The 25,455-nt window shown below is 45.0% G+C and overlaps 1 protein-coding gene across 3 annotated transcripts in view; it reads left to right on the top strand.

The window, feature by feature from the left end:
* Positions 1-25,455, top strand: part of DNAH14 (dynein axonemal heavy chain 14) — a 410,501-nt gene that overhangs the window by 154,461 nt on the left and 230,585 nt on the right. For all 3 annotated transcript variants that reach the window (XM_056568451.1, XM_056568450.1, XM_056568452.1), the window contains exons 29-32: positions 12,914-13,145; positions 14,733-14,786; positions 18,586-18,731; positions 21,163-21,231. In XM_056568451.1, coding sequence (XP_056424426.1) covers positions 12,914-13,145; positions 14,733-14,786; positions 18,586-18,731; positions 21,163-21,231 — 501 coding nt within the window. The remainder of the gene's footprint in view (positions 1-12,913; positions 13,146-14,732; positions 14,787-18,585; positions 18,732-21,162; positions 21,232-25,455) is intronic.

Below are 25,455 nucleotides of genomic sequence, written 5' to 3'. Positions count from 1 at the left end.
CACCATCCAGGAGTACAGACAGGCAGTGGTCAGGAACCGGAGATTCCGTAGAGACTAGTAGTTGGTGCCAAGGCACCGTGCATTTGGGAATTATCAATGTGATGTTTCACTACCCATTACGTATTGAGATAAAGGAGTAAGCGCTCCATAGAGTAATATTGTTTAACCCTACGAGTGAGATTGGTATATAAATTGGCTGCACACCCTGGGTGGTTGTGTAGCCAGCCACATACACCACAATGGTACTCGTATATAAGATGGGTCATCTGCCGCCCTCCGGAAAGTGTACGGCAATAGATAGTTGGCTTCAGAAAAACCCTGGCTCAGCGGCACTGATCGACCAGACAGGTGAATGGATAAAAGAGGATTTATTAACCAGAATGCAACGCGTTTCGCAGCGAAACGCGTTGCATTCTGGTTAATAAATCCTCTTTTATCCATTCACCTGTCTGGTCAATCAGTGCCGCTGAGCCCGGTTTTTCTGAAGCCAACTATCCATTACTTATTGAGGCTGACAACATCATCTGTATATTACCATATTCAGCTTCTCTGTGGCTCATCCCATCCCATTTACCAGGCGCGCTACTGTCCCTTTAGTATTTAAAGGGACAGTAGCACTATTGAGTAAGTGCCAGTATTTCCAGTGGGTATAGCAGTGAAGAGTATGCATAATTACCGTATATACTCGAGTATAAGCCGACCCGAATATAAGCCGAGGCCCCTAATTTCACCCCAAAAAGCCAGGAAAATATTGACAATATTCCATAAGATTTGTCTAGGGGCAGAGTACCCCTATAAAGAAAACCCATCACACTGAACATCCATTCCAATTTGTGGGGAGCAGGTTATAGAGCAGATCATGTAAGAAGGGGTTGTCAGCTCACATCTGCTGTTACTAATTCATTTCCAGATATACGGTAACTAGCTGCAGAATGAATGACCTCCCTGGGCTCTGCGGCGCGCAGCGAACGCCATGTCATATAAATTGCTTCCTTTCCTGACACATTTACTATACCTCCTTTCCTCTCATATTAGGGTTTATTTCGAGGCTCCGCAGTAGACACTGGTAAACACGACAATTCTCATAAAATCCGCATCTCATTACGACGGACGCTAATAGTTTTGAGTATTGAGTCATAACATGCGGGTTTATTACCATGTACGTTCTGCATTTACACTAACAAGATGCTGAGTGTTGTAGACGGGATAAACGATCTGAAATTGACCGTAACAGATATTTATGTCGCCTAAAACACTGCAGATCGTTGCTTCTGGATATTATAATACCGCACATTGCAACGTAATAAGAATTTCTAATCATATACCGTAAAAGAAAATGGGACGTAACGGCTAAAAAATTAACACTACGACCCTTTTCTATAATTCTGCACTGTGCACTTACTGTACATGCGCTGATGGAGAGAGGGGTGTGTGGGTCACCAGACACATGGGGTCATGGACCTAATAGTGCACGTTATTTCCATACTCAGCTATCCCCATCATTGTCTGCTAGACACAAGGGTCCACAGAAAGTATACAAACCCCCTACTGTTCACACTTGGGTGACGTCTGAGTGCTCAGTCATATTCAGGTTACATGGATATGACGCCTCCTCCCATAGACTTGCATTGAGGGGGCGGGGCCTGACGTCACACGGGGCGGAGTCGTGACGTCAGAATCCTCCGGCCCCGTGGTCGTAACGCTTCAGACTTGGAGCCTCCAGGGCTGCGTGGAGCTCACACAGGTGGGTGCTGCATGAGAGATTGCGGGGGTCCCCAGCGGCAGGACCCCCGCGATCAGACTTCTTATCCCCTATTCTTTCGATAGGGGATAAGATGTCTTAGGGCCGGAGTGCCCCTTTAACCCCTTCCATAATAAAAGTTTAAATCACCCTCCTTTTCCCATTTTCCATATAACAAAATAATAAAAATAAACATATATATGGTATGGCCTCGTGCATAATTGTTCCAACTGTTAAATTATCATGTTTCTGATCCTGCTCTGTGAACAGTGTAAACACAAAAAAATCCCAAATGCAAAAATTGCTGAATCACATCCAAAAAAATAAAGTTGTAAAATGTAGCATACTAACATAGTTCATAAGGCTGAAAAAAGACCAGAATCCATCAAGTTCAACCTATATCCCTAATGAGTCCCTACTGAGTTGATCCAGAGGAAGACAAAAAAAAACAAAAAAAACATCATACTAGAGGTTAAAATTCCTTCCCGACTCCAAATATGGCATCAGAATTAATCCCTGGATCAACGTTCTGTTAAATCTAGAATCCATAACCTGTAATGTTATTATTCTCCAAAAAAGCATCCAGGCCCCTTGAGGAACTCCTTTACAGAGTTCCCCATGACCACCTCCTCTGGGAGAGAATTCCACAGTCTCACTGCTCTTACAGTAAAGAACCCCCGTCTGTGCTGGTGTAGAAACCTTCTTTCCTCTAGACGTAGAGGATGCCCCCGTGTTATAGATACAGTCCTGGGTATAAATAGATCATGGAGAGATCTCTGTACTGTCCCCTGATATATTTATACATAGTTATTAGGTCTCCCCTAAACCTCCTTTTTCCTACTAAATAACCCTAATTCTGATAATATTTCTGGGTACTGTAGTCCTCCCATTCCCCGTATTACTCTGGTTGCCCGTCTTTGAACCCTCTCCAGCTCCACTATATCTTTCTTGTACACTGGTGCCCAGTACTGTACACAGTATTCTATGTGTGGTCTGACCAGTACTGTACACAGTATTCTATGTGTGGTCTGACCAGTACTGTACACAGTATTCTATGTGTGGTCTGACCAGTACTGTACACAGTATTCTATGTGTGGTCTGACCAGTACTGCACACAGTATTCTATGTGTGGTCTGACCAGTACTGTACACAGTATTCCATGTGTGGTCTGACCAGTACTGTACACAGTATTCTATGTGTGGTCTGACCAGTACTGTACACAGTATTCTATGTGTGGTCTGACCAGTACTGTACACAGTATTCTATGTGTGGTCTGGCCAGTACAGTACACAGTATTCTATGTGTGGTCTGACCAGTACTGTACACAGTATTCTATGTGTGGTCTGACCAGTACTGTACACAGTATTCTATGTGTTGTCTGACCAGTACTGTACACAGTATTCTATGTGTGGTCTGACCAGTACTGTACACAGTATTCTATGTGTGGTCTGACCAGTACTGTGCACAGTATTCTATGTGTGGTCTGACCAGTACTGTACACAGTATTCTATGTGTGGTCTGACCAGTACTGTACACAGTATTCTATGTGTGGTCTGACCAGTACTGTACACAGTATTCTATGTGTGGTCTGACCAGTACTGTACACAGTATTCTATGTGTGGTCTGACCAGTACTGTACACAGTATTCTATGTGTGGTCTGACCAGTACTGTACACAGTATTCTATGTGTGGTCTGACCAGTACTGTACACAGTATTCTATGTGTGGTCTGACCAGTACTGTACACAGTATTCTATGTGTGGTCTGACCAGTACTGTACACAGTATTCTATGTGTGGTCTGACCAGTACTGTACACAGTATTCTATGTGTGGTCTGACCAGTACTGTACACAGTATTCTATGTGTGGTCTGACCAGTACTGTACACAGTATTCTATGTGTGGTCTGACCAGTACTGTACACAGTATTCTATGTGTGGTCTGACCAGTACTGTACACAGTATTCTATGTGTGGTCTGACCAGTACTGTACACAGTATTCCATGTGTGGTCTGACCAGTACTGTACACAGTATTCCATGTGAGGTCTGACCAGTACTGTACACACAGTATGTGTGGTCTGACTAATGATTTGTGCAGCGGTAGAATTATTTCCTTGTTGTGGGCATCTATGCCTCTATTGATGCACCCCATGATTTCATTAATAAATATATTAAATAGAACAAGACCCAAGACTGACCCCTGTGGTCCCCACTAGTAACAGTCACCCAATCAGAATAAGTACCATTAATAACCACCCTCTGTTTCCTATCACTGAGCCAGTTACTTACCCACTTACACACATTCTCCCCCAGCCCCATCCTTCTCATTTTATGTACCAATCTTTTATGTGGAACCGTATCAAATGCTTTGGAAAAATCCAGATATATGACATCCAGCGATTGCCCCTGGTCCAGTCTGGAGCTCACCTCCTCATAGAAGCTGATCAGGTTAGTTTGACAGGACCGATCCCTCATAAAGCCATGCTGATATGGGGTCATACATTTATTTTTATCTAGATATTCCAAAATAGCATCTAGAAAACACTCAAACAATTTACATACAACAGAGGTTAAACTAACAGGTTTATAATTCCTGGGGTCACCTTTTGACCCCTTTTTAAATATTGGTACCACTTTTGCTATGCGCCAGTCCTGGGGAACAGTCCCCGTTACTATAGGTCCCTGAATATAAAAAATAGGGATCTGTCTATTACATTACTTAATTCCTTTAGAACACGGGGGTGAATGCCATCTGGACCTGGTGATTTGTTTGTTTTGATTTTTTTGTAGGCGGCACTGTACTTCTTCCTGGGTTAGACAGGTGACCTGTACTTCTTCCTGGGTTAGACAGGTGACCTGTACTTCTTCCTGGGTTAGACAGGTGACCTGTACTGAGGAGTTTACCTTATCTCGCTGTATTTCACCTGGTATTATCTTTTCCTTGGTGAATACAGTGGAGAAGAATTTGTTTAATATATTTGCTTTTTACTGATCCCCCTCTATAATTTCTTCTTTATCATTTTTTTAAGTGCCAACACTTTCATTTTTAACCTTTTTGCTATTTAAATAGTTAAAGACCATTTTGGGGTTAGTTTTACTCTCTTTGGCAAGAAGTCTTTCTGTCTCTATTTTTGCGGCTTTTATCTGTTTTTTTTACATATTTTATATTTTTCTCTATCACTTTTTAATGCTTCGTCACTGCCGTCCTGTTTTAGTAGTGTAAATGCTTTATTTTAGTCATTTATTGCCCCCTTAACATGTCTATTCATCCAAATTTGTTTTCTTTTTGTCACGATTCGGCTGGCAGGTGGTGGATCCTCTGTGCCAGAGAGGGATTGGCGTGGACCGTGCTGGTGGACCGGTTCTAAGTTGCTACTGGTATTCACCAGAGCCCGCCGCAAAGCGGGATGGTCTTGCAGCGGCGGTAGCAACCAGGTCGTATCCACCAGCAACGGCTCAACCTCTCTGACTGCTGAAGATAGGCGCGGTACAAGGGAGTAGACAAGAGCAAGGTCGGACGTAGCAGAAGGTCGGGCAGGCAGCAAGGATCGTAGTCAGGGGCAACGGCAGGAGGTCTGGAACACAGGCTAGGAACACACAAGGAAACGCTTTCACTGGCACGATGGCAACAAGATCCGGCGAGGGAGTGCAGGGGAAGTGAGGTATAAATAGGGAGTGCACAGGTGAACACACTAATTAGGCTAACTGCGCCAATCAGTGGCGCAGTGGCCCTTTAAATTGCAGAGACCCGGCGCGCGCGCGCCCTAGGGAGCGGGGCCGCGCGCGCCGGGACAAGACCGACGGAGAGCGAGTCAGGTACGGGAGCCGGGATGCGCATCGCGAGCGGGCGCCTCCCGCATCGCGAATCGCATCCCGGCTGGGAGAGGTATCGCAGCGCACCCGGTCAGCGGGTCTGACCGGGGCGCTGCAATTGCGAGGATGTAGCGAGCGCTGCGGGGAGGAGCGGGGACCCGGAGCGCTCGGCGTAACAGTACCCCCCCCTTGGGTCTCCCCCTCTTCTTGGAGCCTGAGAACCTGAGGACAAGACTTTTGTCTAGGATGTTGTCCTCAGGTTCCCAGGATCTCTCTTCTGGACCACAGCCTTCCCAATCCACCAAGAAGAATTTTTTCCCTCTGACCGTTTTGGAGGCCAGAATCTCCTTCACGGAGAAGACGTCAGAAGAGCCGGAAACAGGAGTGGGAGAAACAAGTTTGGGAGAGAAGCGGTTAATGATGAGTGGTTTAAGGAGAGAGACATGGAAGGCATTGGGAATACGGAGAGAAGGAGGAAGAAGGAGTTTGTAAGAGACAGGATTAATCTGGCACAAGACTTTGAAAGGACCAAGATGGCGTGGTCCCAGTTTGTAACTGGGGACACGAAAGCGGACATATTTAGCGGAGAGCCATACCTTGTCTCCGGGCGCAAAAATGGGGGGAGTTCTTCTTTTCTTATCGGCAAACCTTTTCATGCGGGATGAAGCCTGTAAAAGAGAATTTTGGGTCTCTTTCCATATGGTGGAAAGATCACGAGTCACTTCATCCACAGCGGGCAAACCAGAGGGCAAGGGAGTAGGGAGGGGGGGAAGAGGGTGACGGCCGTACACCACGAAAAATGGGGACTTAGCAGAAGATTCTGAGACTCTGAAGTTGTATGAGAATTCGGCCCATGGTAGAAGATCTGCCCAGTCATCCTGGCGGGAGGAAACAAAATGCCGTAAATAGTCACCCAGGACCTGGTTAATTCTTTCTACTTGCCCATTGGATTGGGGATGATAAGAAGAAGAGAAGTTTAATTTAATCTTGAGCTGTTTACAGAGGGCCCTCCAGAATTTAGACACAAATTGGACGCCTCTATCCGAGACGATCTGCGTGGGCAAACCGTGAAGACGAAAAATGTGTACAAAAAATTGTTTTGCCAACTGAGGCGCTGAAGGAAGACCAGGAAGAGGAATAAAATGTGCCATCTTGGAAAATCGATCAACGACCACCCAAACAACAGTGTTGCCACGGGATGGGGGTAAGTCTGTAATAAAGTCCATACCAATCAGTGACCAAGGCTGTTCGGGGACAGGCAGAGGATGAAGGAGACCAGCAGGTTTCTGGCGAGGAGTCTTATCCCGGGCACAGACAGTACAGGCCCGCACAAAATCAACAACATCCGTCTCCAGAGTCGGCCACCAATAGAAACGAGAGATGAGTTGCAAGGATTTTTTGATGCCCGCATGGCCTGCGAGGTGGGAGGAGTGTCCCCATTTGAGAATCCCGAGACGTTGGCGTGGAGAAACGAAGGTCTTCCCTGGAGGAGTTTGCCTGATGGAGGCTGGAGAAGTGGAGATCAGGCAGTCAGGAGGAATGATGTGTTGCGGAGAGACTTCTACTTCAGAGGCATCAGAAGAACGAGAGAGGGCATCGGCCCTAATGTTCTTGTCGGCAGGGCGAAAGTGAATTTCAAAGTTAAAACGGGCAAAGAACAACGACCACCTGGCCTGGCGAGGGTTCAGCCGTTGGGCAGACTGGAGATAGGAGAGATTCTTGTGATCGGTGTATATGATAACAGGAAATTTTGATCCCTCCAGCAGATGCCTCCATTCCTCAAGCGCCAATTTAATGGCCAGTAATTCTCGATCCCCGATGGAGTAGTTCCTCTCCGCCGGAGAGAAGGTCCTAGAAAAAAAACACAAGTAACAGCATGCCCGGAAGGATTTTTTTTGTAGAAGGACAGCTCCAGCTCCCACTGAGGAGGCATCTACCTCCAATAGGAAGGGTTTAGATGGGTCAGGTCTGGAGAGCACGGGAGCAGAAGAAAAGGCAGACTTGAGACGTTTAAATGCGTCTTCCGCTTGGGGAGACCAGGACTTGGGATTGGCATTTTTCTTGGTTAAAGCCACGATAGGAGCCACAATAGTGGAAAAGTGTGGAATAAATTGTCTGTAATAATTGGCGAACCCCAAAAAACGTTGGATAGCACGGAGTCCGGAGGGGCGTGGCCAATCTAAGACGGCAGAGAGTTTGTCTGGGTCCATTTGTAATCCCTGGCCAGAGACCAAGTATCCTAGGAAAGGAAGAGATTGGCATTCAAACAGACATTTCTCCATTTTGGCATAAAGTTGATTGTCTCGAAGTCTCTGAAGAACCATGCGGACATGCTGGCGGTGTTCTTCTAAGTTGGCAGAAAAAATCAGAATATCGTCTAGATAAACCACAACACAGGAATATAAGAGATCACGAAAAATTTCATTAACAAAGTCTTGGAAGACGGCAGGGGCGTTGCACAGGCCAAAGGGCATGACCAGATACTCAAAGTGTCCATCTCTGGTGTTAAATGCAGTCTTCCATTCGTCCCCCTCCCTGATGCGGATGAGATTATAAGCACCTCTTAAGTCCAGTTTGGTAAAGATGTGGGCACCTTGAAGGCGATCAAAGAGTTCTGAGATAAGAGGTAGGGGGTAGCGGTTCTTTACCGTGATTTTATTAAGTCCGCGGTAATCAATGCAAGGACGTAGGGAGCCATCTTTTTTGGACACAAAGAAAAATCCAGCTCCAGCAGGAGAGGAGGATTTGCGGATAAACCCCTTTTTTAAATTTTCCTGGATGTATTCAGACATAGCAAGAGTCTCTGGAGCAGACAGAGGATAAATTCTGCCCCGGGGTGGAGTAGTACCCGGGAGGAGGTCAATAGGACAGTCATAAGGCCTGTGAGGAGGTAAAGTCTCAGCTTGCTTTTTGCAAAACACGTCAGCATAGTCCATATAAGCCTTAGGAAGACCGGTTACAGGGGGAACCACAGGGTCACGGCAGGGAGTACAGGGAACCGGTTTAAGACAGTCCTTGAAACAAGAGGTACCCCAGCTCTTGATTTCTCCTGTGGACCAATCAAGGGTTGGGGAATGGCGTTGAAGCCACGGTAATCCAAGAAGAATTTCGGAAGTGCAGTTGGAGAGGACCAAAACTCAATTTTTTCGTGATGAGGTCCGATGCACATTAGGAGAGGTTCCGTGCGGTAACGCACGGTACAGTCCAATCTTTCATTGTTAACACAATTGATGTAGAGGGGTCTGGCGAGACTGGTCACTGGGATGTTGAACCTGTTGATGAGAGAGGCCAAAATAAAATTTCCTGCAGATCCGGAATCCAAGAAGGCCATAGCAGAGAAGGAGAAGGTAGAGGAAGATATTCGCACAGGCACAGTAAGGCGTGGAGAAGCAGAGTTGACATCAAGAACTGCCTCGCCTTTGTGCGGAGTCAGCGCACGTCTTTCCAGGCGGGGAGGACGGATAGGACAATCCTTCAGGAAGTGTTCGGTACCGGCACAGTACAGGCACAGATTCTCCATGCGGCGTCGTGTCCTCTCTTGAGGTGTCAAGCGAGACCGGTCAATTTGCATAGCCTCCACGGCGGGAGGCACAGGAACGGATTGCAGAGGACCAGAGGAGAGAGGAGCCGGGGAGAAAAAACGCCTTGAGCGAACAAAGTCCATATCCTGGCGGAGCTCCTGACGCCTTTCGGAAAAACGCATGTCAATGCAGGTGGCCAGATGAATAAGTTCATGTAGGTTAGCAGGAATTTCTCGTGCGGCCAGAACATCTTTAATGTTGCTGGATAGGCCTTTTTTAAAGGTCGCGCAGAGGGCCTCATTATTCCAGGATAATTCGGAGGCAAGAGTACGGAATTGGATGGCGTACTCGCCAACAGAAGAATTACCCTGGACCAGGTTCAGCAGGGCAGTCTCAGCAGAAGAGGCTCGGGCAGGTTCCTCAAAGACACTTCGAATCTCCGTGAAGAAGGAGTGTACAGAGGCAGTGACGGGGTCATTGCGGTCCCAGAGCGGTGTGGCCCATGACAGAGCTTTCCCAGACAGAAGGCTGACTACGAAAGCCACCTTAGACCTTTCAGTAGGAAACTGGTCCGACATCATCTCCAAGTGCAGGGAACATTGCGAAAGAAAGCCACGGCAAAACTTAGAGTCCCCATCAAATTTATCCAGCAAGGATAATCGTAGGCCTGAGGCGGCCACTCGCTGCGGAGGAGGTGCAGGAGCTGGCGGAGGAGATGATTGCTGAAGCTGTGGTAGTAGCTGCTGTAGCATCACGGTCAGTTGAGACAGCTGGTGGCCCTGTTGCGACTGCTGGGCGACCACCGTGGTGAGGTCGGCGACAACTGGCAGTGGGACTTCAGCGGGATCCATGGCCGGATCTACTGTCACGATTCGGCTGGCAGGAGGTGGATCCTCTGTGCCAGAGAGGGATTAGCGTGGACCGTGCTGGTGGACCGGTTCTAAGTTGCTACTGGTATTCACCAGAGCCCGCCGCAAAGCGGGATGGTCTTGCAGCGGCGGTAGCAACCAGGTCGTATCCACCAGCAACGGCTCAACCTCTCTGACTGCTGAAGATAGGCGCGGTACAAGGGAGTAGACAAGAGCAAGGTCGGACGTAGCAGAAGGTCGGGGCAGGCAGCAAGGATCGTAGTCAGGGGCAACGGCAGGAGGTCTGGAACACAGGCTAGGAACACACAAGGAAACGCTTTCACCGGCACAATGGCAACAAGATCCGGCGAGGGAGTGCAGGGGAAGTGAGGTATAAATAGGGAGTGCACAGGTGAACACACTAATTAGGCTAACTGCGCCAATCAGTGGCGCAGTGGCCCTTTAAATTGCAGAGACCCGGCGCGCGCGCGCCCTAGGGAGCGGGGCCGCGCGAGCCGGGACAAGACCGACGGAGAGCGAGTCAGGTACGGGAGCCGGGATGCGCATCGCGAGCGGGCGCCTCCCGCATCGCGAATCGCATCCCGGCTGGGAGAGGTATCGCAGCGCACCCGGTCAGCGGGTCTGGAATTGCGAGGATGTAGCGAGCGCTCCGGGGAGGAGCGGGGACCCGGAGCGCTCGGCGTAACACTTTTATTCCTATACTCATATTTAAAAAAAATAAAGGGGGCAGGGCAATGCATTTTCGGTTTCAGTTTTCGGCCAAGCACAGCCTAAATTTTCGGTTTCGGCTCAAAATTTCCCTTTATGTGCATCCCTAATTATTTATGATATAGACAGGGGGCAGTACTATCTGTACCTACATTATTTACAGGAAGAGACAGGGAGACAGTACTAACTGTGCCTGTGACATTTACATGAAGAGGCAGAGAGGCAGTACTATCTGTACTTGTGTAATTTACATGGAGCTACATGTGTGTATCGATCATTTACAGATATTGACAGGGGGCAGTACTGTCTGTACCTACATTATTTACAGGAAGAAACCAGGAGGCAGTTGTATCTCTACCTATATCATTTATAAGGAGATACCGAGAGACAGTTCTATGTCTACCTAAATAGTGTACAGGAAGAGACAGAAGAGACAGGGAGGCAGTACCATCTGTACCAACACTATTTATAGAAAGAGAGGCAATACCATCTGTACCAACACTACTTATAGAAAGAGAGGCAGTACTATATGAGCTTACATCATTTACTAAGAGAGACAAGGAGGCAGTACTATCTGTACCAACACTATTTATAGAAAGAGAGGCAGTACCATCTGTACCAACACTATTTATAGAAAGAGAGGCAGTACCATCTGTACCAACACTATTTATAGAAAGAGAGGCAGTACCATCTGTACCAACACTATTTATAGAAAGAGAGGCAGTACCATCTGTACTAACACTATTTATAGAAAGAGAGGCAGTACCATCTGCACCAACACTATTTATAGAAAGAGAAAGAGAGGAAGTTCTATATGAGCTTACATCATTTACTAAGAGAGACAAGGAGGCCGTACTATATGAGCTTACATCATTTACTAAGAGAGACAAGGAGGCAGTACTATCTGTGCGTGCGTCATGTACACGAAGAGAGAGAGGCTGTATTATGTATCCTTCACTGCAACAGTGGCGTTTAGACGGACCAGGCCCTCCTAGACAATGTGCGCCAGGGCTCCCACACGGGGTGCTGCTTTCAACTCCACAGTTGTTGAGTGAGGCAATACTATCTGTAGGGGGGAAACAGGTTAGCAGTACTATCTGTATCCACTTTATTTACAGGGGGAGACGGGTAAGCAGTACTATCTGTATATATAACGTATGTACATGCATCTAGTTTGCTTTCAGATGATTACATCTTTTAGAACTATTAACCTCCAGATGTTGCAAAACTACAACTCATAGCATGCCCGGACAGCCGTTGGCTGTCCGGGCATACTGGGAGTTGTAGTTTTACAAGATTCCATAGAACTCATTCTATATATCTTGATACCATAGATATAGCAGCAGCAGTATACAGATAGAGCTGACGGGAAGTTGTAGAACTACTATATATCCTGATTCCATAGAGATATCAGCAGCAGTATACAGATAGAGCTGAAGGGGAGGGGTATAACTACTATTTATCCTGATTTTATAGATATAGCAGCAACAGTATACAGATAGGCCTGGAGGGGAGGTGTAGAACTACTATATATCCTGATTCCATAGAGATATCAGCAGCAGTATACAGATAGAGCTGAAGGGGAGGGGTATAACTAGTATTTATCCTGATTTTATAGATATAGCAGCAGCAGTATACAGATATACCTGGAGGGGAGGTGAAGAACTACTATATGTCCTGATGCCATAGAGATAGCAGCAGCAGCAGTATACAGATAGAGCTGAAGGGAGGTGTACACTTACTATATATCCTGATCCCATACAGATAGCAGCAGTATACAGAAAGAGCTGGAGCAAAGCTATATAACCACTATATATCCTGATCCCATTTGAGAAATCTGTTGGTCATTAATAACCAGTCAGCGCTGTCTTCATAGATATACTGTACTGTGATTCTGTATAAGGGAGCGTTCACACTGAGTAATTCAAGAGGAATTTACTCGAGAAATTCCTCTTGAATTCTCCGCTTAGAAATAATTAACATCTGCTTTGCCATTGACATCAATGTATTTTACTCTGCACTGTTCACACATGTTCATTTTTCTTGCGGAACACGCAAGCAGAAATCCATTGAAGTCAATGGTAAAAAAAAAATTCCGCGTGAAATTGTTTCTACGCGGAATTTGCACGGAATTTGAACGCACCCTTACATGTATTCTGTGTTAAATGTATGCTGGGAGTTGTAGTTTTGCAAGATGGCCATTTGGAGACCACTGTTCTAGAAGAACTCATGCCAGGGTATAACATAAACTCCTTTTGTTGCAGGCAGCTTCGATATGAATGGAACAAGCAGAATAACTCGTGCTACGTGGTGCAGGCGGGAGCCTCCTTTATGTACGGATATGAGTATCTGGGCTGTTCCTCTCGTCTGGTCATAACACCCCTCACTGACCGCTGCTGGCTGACCCTAACTGGAGCTCTGGACCTGCATCTTGGAGGGTCACCGGCAGGACCAGCTGGTACCGGGAAAACTGAGACCGTCAAAGATCTAGCCAAAGTAATGCGATATGATTGACTGTGTAATGAAGAAAACTGTGTCCCTGTAGCGGAATGTGACCCTTCGCACAGGGACACCCTTTTCTGCTTTTCTCACTCCCTAATCCTAACCCTAATCCCTAAACCTAACCCCTTATTTTAACCCCCATCCCTAATCCTAACCCCTAATTCTAACCCCTGATCCTAACCCTGACCCCTAATCCTAACCTTGACCCCTAATCCTAACCCTGACCCCTAACCCCTAATCCTAGCCCATTACTATAATTTTAACCCTAATCCTAACCCCTATTTCTAATCCTAACCCTAATCTTAACCATAATCTTAACCATAATCCTAACCCCTATTTCTAACCCTAACCTTAATCCTAACCCTAATCTTAACCCTAATCTTAACCCTAATCCTAACCCCTATTCCTAACCCTGACCCCTAATCCAACCCCTAATTCTAACCCTAATCCTAACCCCTAATCATAACCCCTAATTCTAACCCTAATCCTAACCCCTAATCATAACCCTGACCCCTAATCCTAACCCCAAATCCTAACCCCAAATCCTAACCCTAATCCTAACCCCTAATCCTAAACCCTAATCCTAACCCTAATCTTAACCCTAATTTTAACCCCTAATCCTAACCCCTATTCCTAACCCTGACCCCTAATCCTAACCCCTAGTACTAACCCTAATCTTAACCCTAATCCTAACCCTTTACCAGGCATGGAATAGGCTCCTTAGGGAGAAAGTGATGTCACATATAATGACAATTATATAATGACAATTGGGGTGTTTTTTGTTTTTTTGAAGATTTGAAGTCTTTAGGCTGTGTTCACACGTTTAATTTTTACAGCATTGTTTACACATTTCTACTGCATTTTAGAGGTTTATGCAGCAATCTTCCAAAATTATTGTAAAACTTAAATTTTTTTTACCATATTTTGCACAATTGCAGTACAATGTTTTTACCATGATTTGGGGAAAATCACAACAAAATCAGAAACACATCAGCAAGAAATGCAGATTTAGAGGAGGTGTATAATGACTGTATATCCTAATCCCATTGAGATAGCACCAGCAGTATACAGATAGAGCTAGAGGGGAAGTGTATAACGGCTATATATCCTGATCCCATAAAGATAGCAGCAGTATACAGATAGAGCTAAAGGGGAGGTTTATAACTACTATATATCCTAATCCCATAGAGATTGCAGCACTATACAGATAGAGCTGGAGGGGAGGTGTATATTATATATCCTAATACCATAGAGATAGTGGTGGGGAGTTTTTGCATAATATGGGTAAAAAAAACCTTGGAGTGCTTCTTTAAGGATAAGGAGGCCCCATAAAGTCCATTCCCCATGTGTCCTACCTAGAATCCAGGCCTGTGTGTACATTAGATGGCCCTGCATTCGTATAATGTGTAGCCATGCGGTGAAACGTGATTGTCACTTTGGCAGCCAACATCCAGAGCTTTACTAGAATTTTATCTCTTTATAGAAATCTGATAAAGTAATTGATATTATCCCCCCGTCTCCATACATATACTGTTCAGGGATTCTGTTACATTTATTCTATTTTGCACATTTTATTTGCAGGCTTTAGGAAAGCAGTGCGTGGTGTTTAACTGCTCAGAGAGCCTGGACTACAAGGTGATTTAGATCCTATTAATGTCTATTGGTTGTGCGGTCTCTCACTGGGGTGACCTGTCTCTTGTAAGAAGTTGGTTCCCATCTTAGTTGCTCTTATCTGTTAATTACTGAGTTGACATTAACATGTTGCATAAAATTAGACAACATTTTTTTCCCCAAAATTATAAAAACATACAGTAATGAAACACTGACAGAATTTCTAAAGCAGTGGAACACAAGGTATACACCAAATTTATTAAAGGGGTACTCCGCCCCTAAACATCTTATCCCCTATACAAAGGATAGGGGATAAGATGTCTGGTCACGGGGGTCCTCCAGCTGGGGACCCCCGCTATCTCCCTGCTGCACACCGGCATTCATTTAGAGCGTCAGGTGCAGTGGTGGAGGCTTGTGATGTCACGGCCACGCCCCCTCAATGCAAGTCTATAGACTTGCATTGAGGGGGCATGGCTGTGACGTCACGAGCGGGGCGTGACCGTGATGTCATGAGCCTCCACCCTGCATTGCCAGTCATCCAGTATGGAGCGGAGATCACTATGTGCATCGGATGTCTCGGGTGCCTCAGCCAAGATCAAGGGTGTCCCACCCGGCAAGCCCCCCGCGATCAGACATCTTATCCCCCTCTCCTTTGGATAGGGGATAAGATGTCTAAGGGGGGGTACCCCTTTAAGGGTTTTAACTGAATAGGGGATACGTGTCTGATCATGGAGGGTCCAACCCCTGGGACTCCCCAAGGTCTCCAAAAAGGAGCCCCAACTCTCCCTGCTACATTGGGAAAAGATCACACTTGCTTCATGCATTGTTTATGGGAGCAGCAGAGATACCTGAGTGCTGTATTCTGGTACGTCTGTTGCTCCCATAGACAATGCATAAAGCAAGTGCCCACCCTCTGCTCCATGTAGCAGGGAGAGTTGGGGCCCCAATCTGGAGATCACGGGGGTCCGCCACAGTGGGTGGAACACCTACGATCAGGCGGTTATCTCCTATCCACAGTTTTAGGGGCTGGAATACCCCTTTAAAGAGAACTGGGCTGCCAGAATAAAAGCCATCAGAGGCGGTACATCGCTGAGGCCGGCAATTATCTAAGCCACTGTGTGACAAGTTGGGCACGAAAAGCCGTAAGAAGAACAGTCTCAGAGGACTGGAGACCTATTCCAGCTCCACCAGTGGAGCAGCGGAAGATAAGATAAAAAGAACCTCTCATAATCTTGTTAAATTTTATAATCCTCCCAGGCCCCCATCATGATAAACCACCCGCTGCCTTTATTTTTATTATTTTTTAGTTTTCTATCATGATATTTCTCTGTATTTTCTGCTCAGTCAGATTCACAGACTGGGAAGGGGCGTTCCCCAGCAGGCGTGACATCATCTGAAGCCATACAGGGGAGAACAATGAGCTGTGATTGGCTGAGGCTGAACCCCGCCCCCCCCCACCCCTCAGCACTCCAAACTGCATTTCTTGATTTTGGATTTCTGCCAGGCCAGCAGGAGTCCAAAGTCTGTGCAAGAGATGGAGGGAAATGTGCTCTGGACAAGTAGGGAGACACCTAGTGACAGCTTTTTTAAACACAAATAAAACATAGAAAACTTCATTTAAAAAATAAAAAAAAAAGTTTACATACAGTAATGACTTAGGTGAAGCTTCATCTCTTGTACTGGGACACTACATAAAGATGTCACTTATCAGAATGCAAAGTATGCACCGTGCAGTCTCAGAACAAGTAGAGAATACTTATAGATTTTCAGTAAAATCTGCAGAATTCTGAATGCAGCTCTGAAGTATATTCAAGGCTGTAATATAAGATTTAAAGGGGTACTCCCCCGGAAAACATTGTGTCTCCTATCTAAAAGAATGAACTCAAGAAAAAAAGCAGCTATTTGCACAAATTAGTGTACAAAAATGTATCAATCTTTATTATTGCATAATGCATGACATACAGTAAAATTCATATTAAAAACAGGGAGGAATACACAATAAAAGGCGGCAGCCTGGAACATATGTAAACAATGAACTAAAAATATTGGACCATGTGAGGCATATATCAAGAGAGCATGTGGCTAAGACAGTTGTATAAATAATGAGCAGCAAGGCACTAAAGGTATGTGCAATAATACATAATAAACTATAATCAAGGTGCAAGTGCAAGATTCAGTATGCTGCTGTATTAGTCTGGCCACATGAGAAAGTAAAGCAACATAACATGGATACCAACCACCAGCATCCTGGAACATGGATACCAACCACCAGCATCCTGGAACATGGATACCAACCACCAGCATCCTGGAACATGGATACCAACCATCAGCATCCTGGAACATGGATACCAACCACCAGCATCCTGGAACATGGATACCAACCACCAGCATCCTGGAACATGGATACCAACCACCAGCATCCTGGAACATGGATACCAACCACCAGCATCCTGGAACATGGATACCAACCACCAGCATCCTGGAACATGGATACCAACCACCAGCATCCTGGAACATGGATACCAACCACCAGCATCCTGGAACATGGATACCAACCACCAGCATCCTGGGACACACAACTACCAGTGCTTAATGTGGTTGGCATCCATGTTATGTTGCTTTACTTTCTCATGTGGCCAGACTAATGAATCAGCATACTGAATCTTGCACTTGTACCTTGCTTATAGTTTATTGTGTATTATTGCACATACCATTAGCGCCTTGCTGCTTGTAGTTCATTGTTTACATATGTCCCTGGCTGCCACCTTTTATTGTGTATTCCTTCCTGTTTTTTAATATGAATTTTACGCATTATGCAATAATAAAGATTGATATATTTTTGTACACTTTTTTCTTGGGTTCATTGTATTGTTTGGAGTCTATATCATAGGCTTTTTTTCACACATAATACTGGGAAATAGCATTTGAGATATGATATTGAGTTTTTGTGGATAGCCAGTAGTTTTGAGCACCTCCTGATAATTATTACCATTGCTATATTTCTCTTCTTTAGGTGTGTGGTACTTACATGTTTTTCTTAGCTCCCTATCTAAAAGAAGTATATTCAAGGCTGTAATATAAGATTTAAAGGGGTACTTTGCCAGAAAACATTGTGTCCCCTATCTAAAAGAAGTATATTCAAGGCTGTAATATAAGATTTAAAGGGGTGCTCTGCCGGAAAACATTGTGTCTCCTATTTAAAGATAGGGGATAAGGTGTCTGATCACGGGGGTCCAGCCACTGGGGACCCCCGCGATCTCGGCTGCAGCACCCCAGACATCCGGTGCCCGGAGCAAACTTCGCTACGTGCCGGATGACTGGCAATGCGGGACGGAGGCTCGTGATGTCACAGCCACGCCCCGCTCATGGGGTCATGGCCACACCCTCTCAATGTAAGTCTATGGGTCGGGGCGTGACATCCGTCACGCCCCCACCCATAGACTTGCATTGAGGGGGCATGGCCGTGGCATCACGAGCCTCCGGCACTGCACCCGACGCTCTACCGAATGCCTGTTGCAGCAAGGAGATTGTGGGGTCCCCAGCGGTGGGACCCCTGCGATCAGACATGTTATCCCCTATCCTTTTGATAGGGGATAAGATGCCTAAGGGCAGAGTACCCCTTTATGTATCAAATGTGACATTAATCAGATTAATTCAATGTTATAAACTGTGAAATTGTGGATAAAGAGGTTGATTTGGGGTAAATTTGGGATAAAGGGGTGTGCTGTCTAAATAATATATTGTAAATTCATACAATGACAGTGGAAGTTTAGATATGAAGACTGGTAGTAGTGCAATAGTAATACCTAGTCCTTTATTTCAGATGATGGGGAAGTTTTTCTCTGGGATGGCCCAGTCTGGAGCCTGGTGTTGTTTCGATGAGTTTAACCGCATTGATATTGAAGTTCTCTCAGTTATCGCCTCTCAGATACATGCCATCAAAACAGCCAAGGACAGCCAAGCCATAAGGTACTGTATGCATCTAATCCTGTAATGGCATCCGTCACCATAGAGGAGAGAAGGCCCCATAGCAAAGATCAAAATATGTCAGTGGGTTTTGCCATTCAGGACAGAAGAATCTACTTACAGAATCACTACTCACCTCCAGGGTAACATACACATCCGTGGGCTGAATGCAGAGTGCCTGGCCCAGCAAATGTAGTGAGTGAGCAGTAGTGCATACAGCACTGTATGCATCGCCGCTCACTTAGGCCCCTTTCACACTACAGGTATCATCCTGCTTTTTTACTGCCGTTATTTTACAATAACCGATGGAAAAAAAAAAAAACGGATGCAATAACTGTTAATATATAAAGAGACCAAGCTCAAATAACCAATCAAAATGTAACATGATGATTTTGATGTGATAACTAACCTCCCTTTTTTTTTGTCAAATGTAAAAACAATGTGCTTGCGTATAATAAACAGAACTCTCTGGATAACACTGGGGAACTCTCTGCGTTTTCTTGCTGAGAAAGAGGTTATACCAACATTTTGTCTGGTGTATATTTCTTTATGTCGACACTCAGCAATATACAGCAGCAGTCACGCACATTTTAAGGCCTCATCTGCAACCATCCTTGACAGCATCATCCTGCTTTTTTACTGCCGTTATTTTACAATAATGGATGTAAAAAGAAACGGATGCAATAACTGGTAATAACGGATGATAACTGATGACCATCATCCGTTATTTTTAATGTTTTTTTTCTTAAAAAACCTTATGTTGTTCATCCGTAATCATCCGTGATTACCAGTTACATCCGTTTTTTTTAAAATCAAGTTTAACCCTTTTTTGTAAAGCTGTACTGAGCATGCTCAGTACAAAAAAACAGATGTTAAAAAACCTGACAATAACTGATGATAAAGGATGTTTTTTTTTTTTTTTTTGAACATCTGATTCCCATAGACTTCAATGTTAAATTTTAACGTCCGGTTTTTCTCAATTTTTTTGGGCCGGAGCAAAAATTTGTGCATGCACCATCTTTTGTGCCGGCAAAAATAACTGACATTAGTAAAAACAGACATGCCTGATGCAAAAGGATGGTCAAAAAATCCCATTGACATGAATAGGATTTTTTGACGGACGTTTTCAGGACTTTTTGCCGGGAGTCATAATGGAGGTTTTTTACAGGTACACCTGTAGTGTGAAAGGGGCCTTGTATACCTATAAAGATCAATAATCTAGGAAGTCTCCATTCTCCTTTATACTAAGGAGTGAGATATACAGTATTGTATAACCCTTACTACTCACTTAGTTCAATGAATATAGCGTATAGCATTGCCTCTCATCTGTGGGTCACCATACACCAGTGTTTCCCAACCAGACTGCCTCCAGCTGTTGCAAAACTACAACTCCCAGCATGCCCGGACAGCCGTTGGCTGTCTGGGCATGCTGGGAGTTGTAGTTTTGCAACAGCTGGAGGCACCCTGGTTGGGAAACACTGCCGTACACAGTGCACCCGTCCCAGTGAATGTACAGTACTGAGTGAGCGACAATGCATATAGCATTGCCTCTCATCTGCGAGTTACCGTACACCAGTGTTTCCCAACCAGACTACCTCCAGCTGTTGCAAAACTAAAACTCCCAGCATGCTGGGGGTTGTAGTTTTGCAACAGCTGGAGGCACCCTGGTTGGGAAACACTGCCGTAAACAGTGCACCCGTCCCAGTGAATATACAGCACTGAGTGAACGACAATGCATATAGCATTGCCTCTCATCTGCGGGTCACCGTACACCAGTGTTTCCCAACCAGACCGCCTCCAGCTGTTGCAAAACTACAACTCCCAGCATGCCTGGAGTTGTAGTTTTGCAACAGCTGGAGGCACCCTGGTTGGGAAACACTGCTGTACACAGAGCACCCGTCCCAGTGAATATACAGTACTGAGTGAGTGACAATGCATCTATCATCGCTGCCCATTTCCTAGGTGCTGTACCCATCCACTGGGCCAAATGTAGAGTGCTCTGCCCAGCAAGTGTAGCAGGCGAGCAGTGATGCATACAGTACTCTATGCATTGCCGCTCACTTACACATTTGTTTACATTGCACCCACCCAGTGCCAAGAGGTGCGATCTGAACAAGTGTGCACATGTTAGGGGTGGCTGTACCTTGTAGACTTCAAACGATAGAATGTTTTTTGTATTTTTTTGTTGTTTATTTATTTATTTTTTTTTAAATCACACAGTTAGTTTTGTATTTTCTCCATATTTTATGCATTTTTATATGCACAGGAGAAATACTTTTTTTTTTTTTTTTTTTTTTTTTTTAGCAAAAGTCTAGCTACCCTTAAAATTATATAACGTTTTTAACATCTGGGTCTTAGTGCTAAATTGGTGATTATTATTCCTTCCCTGCTGAGATTCTCTGCCGAAATGACTGTGAACTGATGTTTTATGTAGGTTCGTATTCGAGGGAAGAGAGATCCGTCTAAATATGTCCTGCGGAGTCTTCATTACTATGAATCCCAGGTAGGTGCAGAGATCACATACGGAATATGAAATGTTCCCCGCAATAAATTATACATATAGGAGGAATATTTCTTCAGTAATGAGTGGGGGGGGGGGGCGCCCGCCCTCAGGTAGTCAGACATAGCTGCCATCTTTTTGGGTTCTTAATAACCTTCTTTATTGGGGCCACGTGTTCGGATCAGGTCTACACGTGTGACTTTCTTAAATAGAACATAATACGGGTCGGTAGAATCCGCCTCTATTTAAAGCCCCGTCTTCTGCTATTCGTGACTGATCGGAGTTATGTAACGCTGAAGATCTATAGAAAATTTGATATTAGGTCGGCGCACTGCTCCCATTCCAAAACGTCATAGAAAGTGGGATCCTTTTATGAATACTGCACGAAAATAGGATTTATAAATAACTTTATTTTGTCAAAGAGTTTGTCAAACACTGTGAACAATCCCTACTTAAAAAAATACTCCCCTGACCATAAGCTAAATATAAGTTGTCCTCCTGCTCACGATCAGTTGTAATCTGAGGTGGGGAGACCGTAAGGCTAGGGTCACACTGCGGAAATCTCCGGGAAGAAACTTTCCGCCCGGAGATTCCGAGTGCGGCCAGCGCCGACTGATTCAGGACCGCACGGACTCTGCAGTCTCCAATAGACTGCAATGTGTTCCGCCAGTATTTCCGCCTGAAGAATGAGCAACGCCATTCTTCAGGCGGAAATTTTCAAGCGGATTTTCCGTTCACAAATTCCGCTTCACAAATTCCGAAGTGTTAATTTGTGAACGGAAACCCATTCACTATACTATACATTTTAGTAAGCGGAATTTCTGCCTGCAATTTCAAAGCGGAATTGCAGGCGGAAATTCCGTAGTGGGAACCTAGCCTTAAAGGGGTATTCCAGGAAAAACCTTTAATTTTTTTTTTTTTTTTTATCAACTGGCTCCAGAAAGTTAAACAGATTTGTAAATTACTTCTATTTAAAAATCTTAATCCTTTCAAAAATTATCAGCTGCTGAAGTTGAGTTGTTGTTTTCCGTCTGGCAACAGTGCTCTCTGCTGACATCTCTGCTTGTCTCGGGAACTGCACAGAGTAGAAGAGGTTTACTATGGGGATTTGCTTCTAAACTGGGCGGTTCCCGAGACACGTGTCATCAGAGAGCACTTAGACAGAAAAGAACAACTCAACTTCAGCAGCTCATAAGTACTGAAAGGATTAAGATTTTTTAATAGAAGTAATTTACAAATCTGTTTAACTTTCTGGTGCGAGTTTATATATTAAAAATATTTTTTTCCTGGATAACCCCTTTAAGGGCCTATTTCCGCCAGCGGAATTACGCCTCAAATGAAATCCCAATACACTTTTATGGGATTCCGCACGCCCATTGACACTTTGGAATTTCCACTTGTGGAATTCTGCTGTGTGAATAGACCCTAAGGCTAGGTTCACACTGCGGAATCTCTGGGCAGAAAATTTCCGCCCGGAGATTCCGAGTGCGGCTAGGACTGACTGAATCAGTCGGCGCGAGGACCGCACAGACACCGCAGTCTCCAATAGACTGCAATGTGTTCCGCGAGTATTTCCGCCTGAAGAATGAGCAACGCCATTCTTCAGGCGGAAATTTTCAAGCGGATTTTCCGTTCACAAATTCCAATTCACAAATTCCGAAGTGTGAATTTGTGAACGTAAACCCATTCACTATACAGGACATTTTAGTAAGCGGAATTTCTGCCTGAAATTTCAAAGCGGAATTGCAGGCGGAAATTCTGAAGAGTGAACCGAGCCTTAGTGTTAAATTTCCCTGTAGCGCCACTACAGGGGAAATGAGGTATTACACAATGCCCATTCACATCAATAAGTTTTCTATTAAAGCGCAGTCCTCCAGAGTTAGAGACCCCTTTTTGTAGCTGCTTTCTACACTCACCAAGAGATGAGGATCTTAGGTTCCACATGTTGATTTTTTTTTTTGCTAAAATAAGTCTGTAAGCATTAGTGAGGGCTTAGTATTATAATGCTTTGTAGGGATAACAGCCAAATAGGGTGGGCTATTTATAGGTGTCCATAATCCTATTTTCCAAAAGACTGCCCTGTGAACTAGATCTTATAATGATGGGGATTATTAATACTAGGTTCCCTGTGGGCCAATCATTGTGAAGGGGATGATGTTAGTACCCCTAATGGTCTAGGGTAGTATAAGATCTAGTGCCAGTATCCCTGGTGGTCTAGGGTAATATAAGGATTAGTTCCAGTATCCCTGGTGGTCTAGGTTAATATAAGGATTAGTTCCAGTATCCCTGGTGGTCTAGGTTAATATAAGGATTAGTTCCAGTATCCCTGGTGGTCTAGGTTTATATAACGATTAGTTCCAGTATCTCTGGTGGTCTAGGGTAGTATAAGGGTTAGTGCTAGTATCCTTGGTGGTCTAGGGTAATATGAAGGTTAGTGTCAGTGTCCCGGATGGCCTAGGAAAGTGTAAGCATTGCGGTCAGTATCCTTGGTGGTCTAGGGGAGTATGAAAGTTAGTGCTAGTATTCTGGTAGGCTAGGGTAGTATGAGGGTTAGCTCCAGTATCTTGGTTGTTCTAGAATAGTATGACGGTTATTGCCAGGGTCCCTGGTTGTCTAGAGTAGTATGAGGGTTTAATGCTGGCATCCTTGGTTGTCTAGGGTAGTATAAGGGTTAGTTCCACTATCCCTACTGGTCTAGGATAGAATGAAGGTAAGTGCCAGTATTCCTGGTAGTTTAGGGTAGTATGAGGGTTAGTTCTGGTATTCTTGGGGATCTAGGATAGTATAGGGGTTAGTGCCTGTATCATTGGTGGTCTAGGGTAGTATAGGGGTTAGTGCCTGTATCCCTGTTGATCTAAGGTTGTATAAGGGTTAGTTCCGGCATTCCTGGTGGTCTAAGGTAGTATAAGGATTGGTTCCAGTATCCCTGATAGTATAGGGTAGTATGAAGGTTGTTGCCAGTTTCTCTGGGGGGTCAAGGATAGTATGAGATTTAGTTCTAGTATCCCTGGTGGTCTAAAGAAGTATAGGGGTTAGTTCCAGTATCCCTGGGGATCTAGTGTAGTAAAGGAGTTAGTGCCAGTATCCCTGGTGAGCTAGGGTAGTGGAGGTGTCAGTAATAATCTCTACAGGAAGAGATCACTTGAAAAAATCCATAGTGAAAAACTCCAGCACTTCCAGAGTGGATAAAAAGGTATAGAATTTATTCAATCTCCGTGGAGGTAAAAAAACATGCATAGAAGGCAGGAAAATATGATAAAAACCGACGCGTTTCGTTAGCCTTTGACAAAGGCTAAAGAAACGCTAAAGGTTTTTATCGTATTTTCCTGCTTTCTATGCATGTTTTTTACCTCCACGGAGATTGGATAAATTCTATACCTTTTTATCCACTCTGGAAGTGCTGGAGTTCTTCACTATGGATTTTTTCAAGTGATCTCTTCCTGTATTGTTGCCTCGTGGAGCGGCCACGTTTCCCGTGCACCCAGACTGAATGAGCAGCAGAGACCGCACCATTGCCTCTTGAGAAAGCCACGGAGGCGGCAAAACATGTAGAGGCGGCAATAGTGTTTGTTTTTAAAGGGGTTCTCCGATGCTTACACATCTTTTCCCCTATCCAAAAGATAGGGGATAAGATGCCTGATCGCGGGAGTCCCGCCGCTGGGGAGACCTGGGATCTTACACGCGGCACCCCGTTTGTAATCAGTCCCCGGAGCGTGTTCGCTCCGGGTCTGATTACAGGCGACCACCGGGCCGGCGGCGTGTGACATCACGCCTCCACCCCCGTGTGACGTCACGCCTCGGGGACTAATTACAAACAGGGTGCCACGTGCAAGATCCCAGGGGTCCCCAGCAGCGGGACTCCCGTGATCAGGCATCTTATCCCCTATCCTTTGGATAGGGGATAAGATGTGTAGGTACCCTCTATATAAATAGCCACTGCAGGGCTTCTTTTGGAGAAATAGTGGAGACTATGCTCTTAATTTTGATGATATAGACACTAGGTACACCTGGTATCCGTTCTAAAACTTTATTTTTGGGACATTTTATTAGTATTTAATAAAAGTTACATTTTAGGGGTAAGCAATAGGGGTTTCATACCCTGGGCGTAGGCCCTGGGGTTTAGTGAATTGTTGGTAATTGGCCGCTTACTACCCCAAGGGTAGTTTTGTTTAGTTCCCAGCAGATAGGGGATAAATGTCTAAGACTGCAGTACTGCTTTAAAGGGGT

The sequence above is a fragment of the Hyla sarda genome, chromosome 3 (genome assembly GCF_029499605.1).
Source record: "Hyla sarda isolate aHylSar1 chromosome 3, aHylSar1.hap1, whole genome shotgun sequence".
In the NCBI taxonomy this organism is placed as follows: domain Eukaryota; kingdom Metazoa; phylum Chordata; class Amphibia; order Anura; family Hylidae; genus Hyla; species Hyla sarda.
Note: the sequence above shows the minus strand (reverse complement) of the source record. Positions and strands in the feature narration are given on the sequence as shown.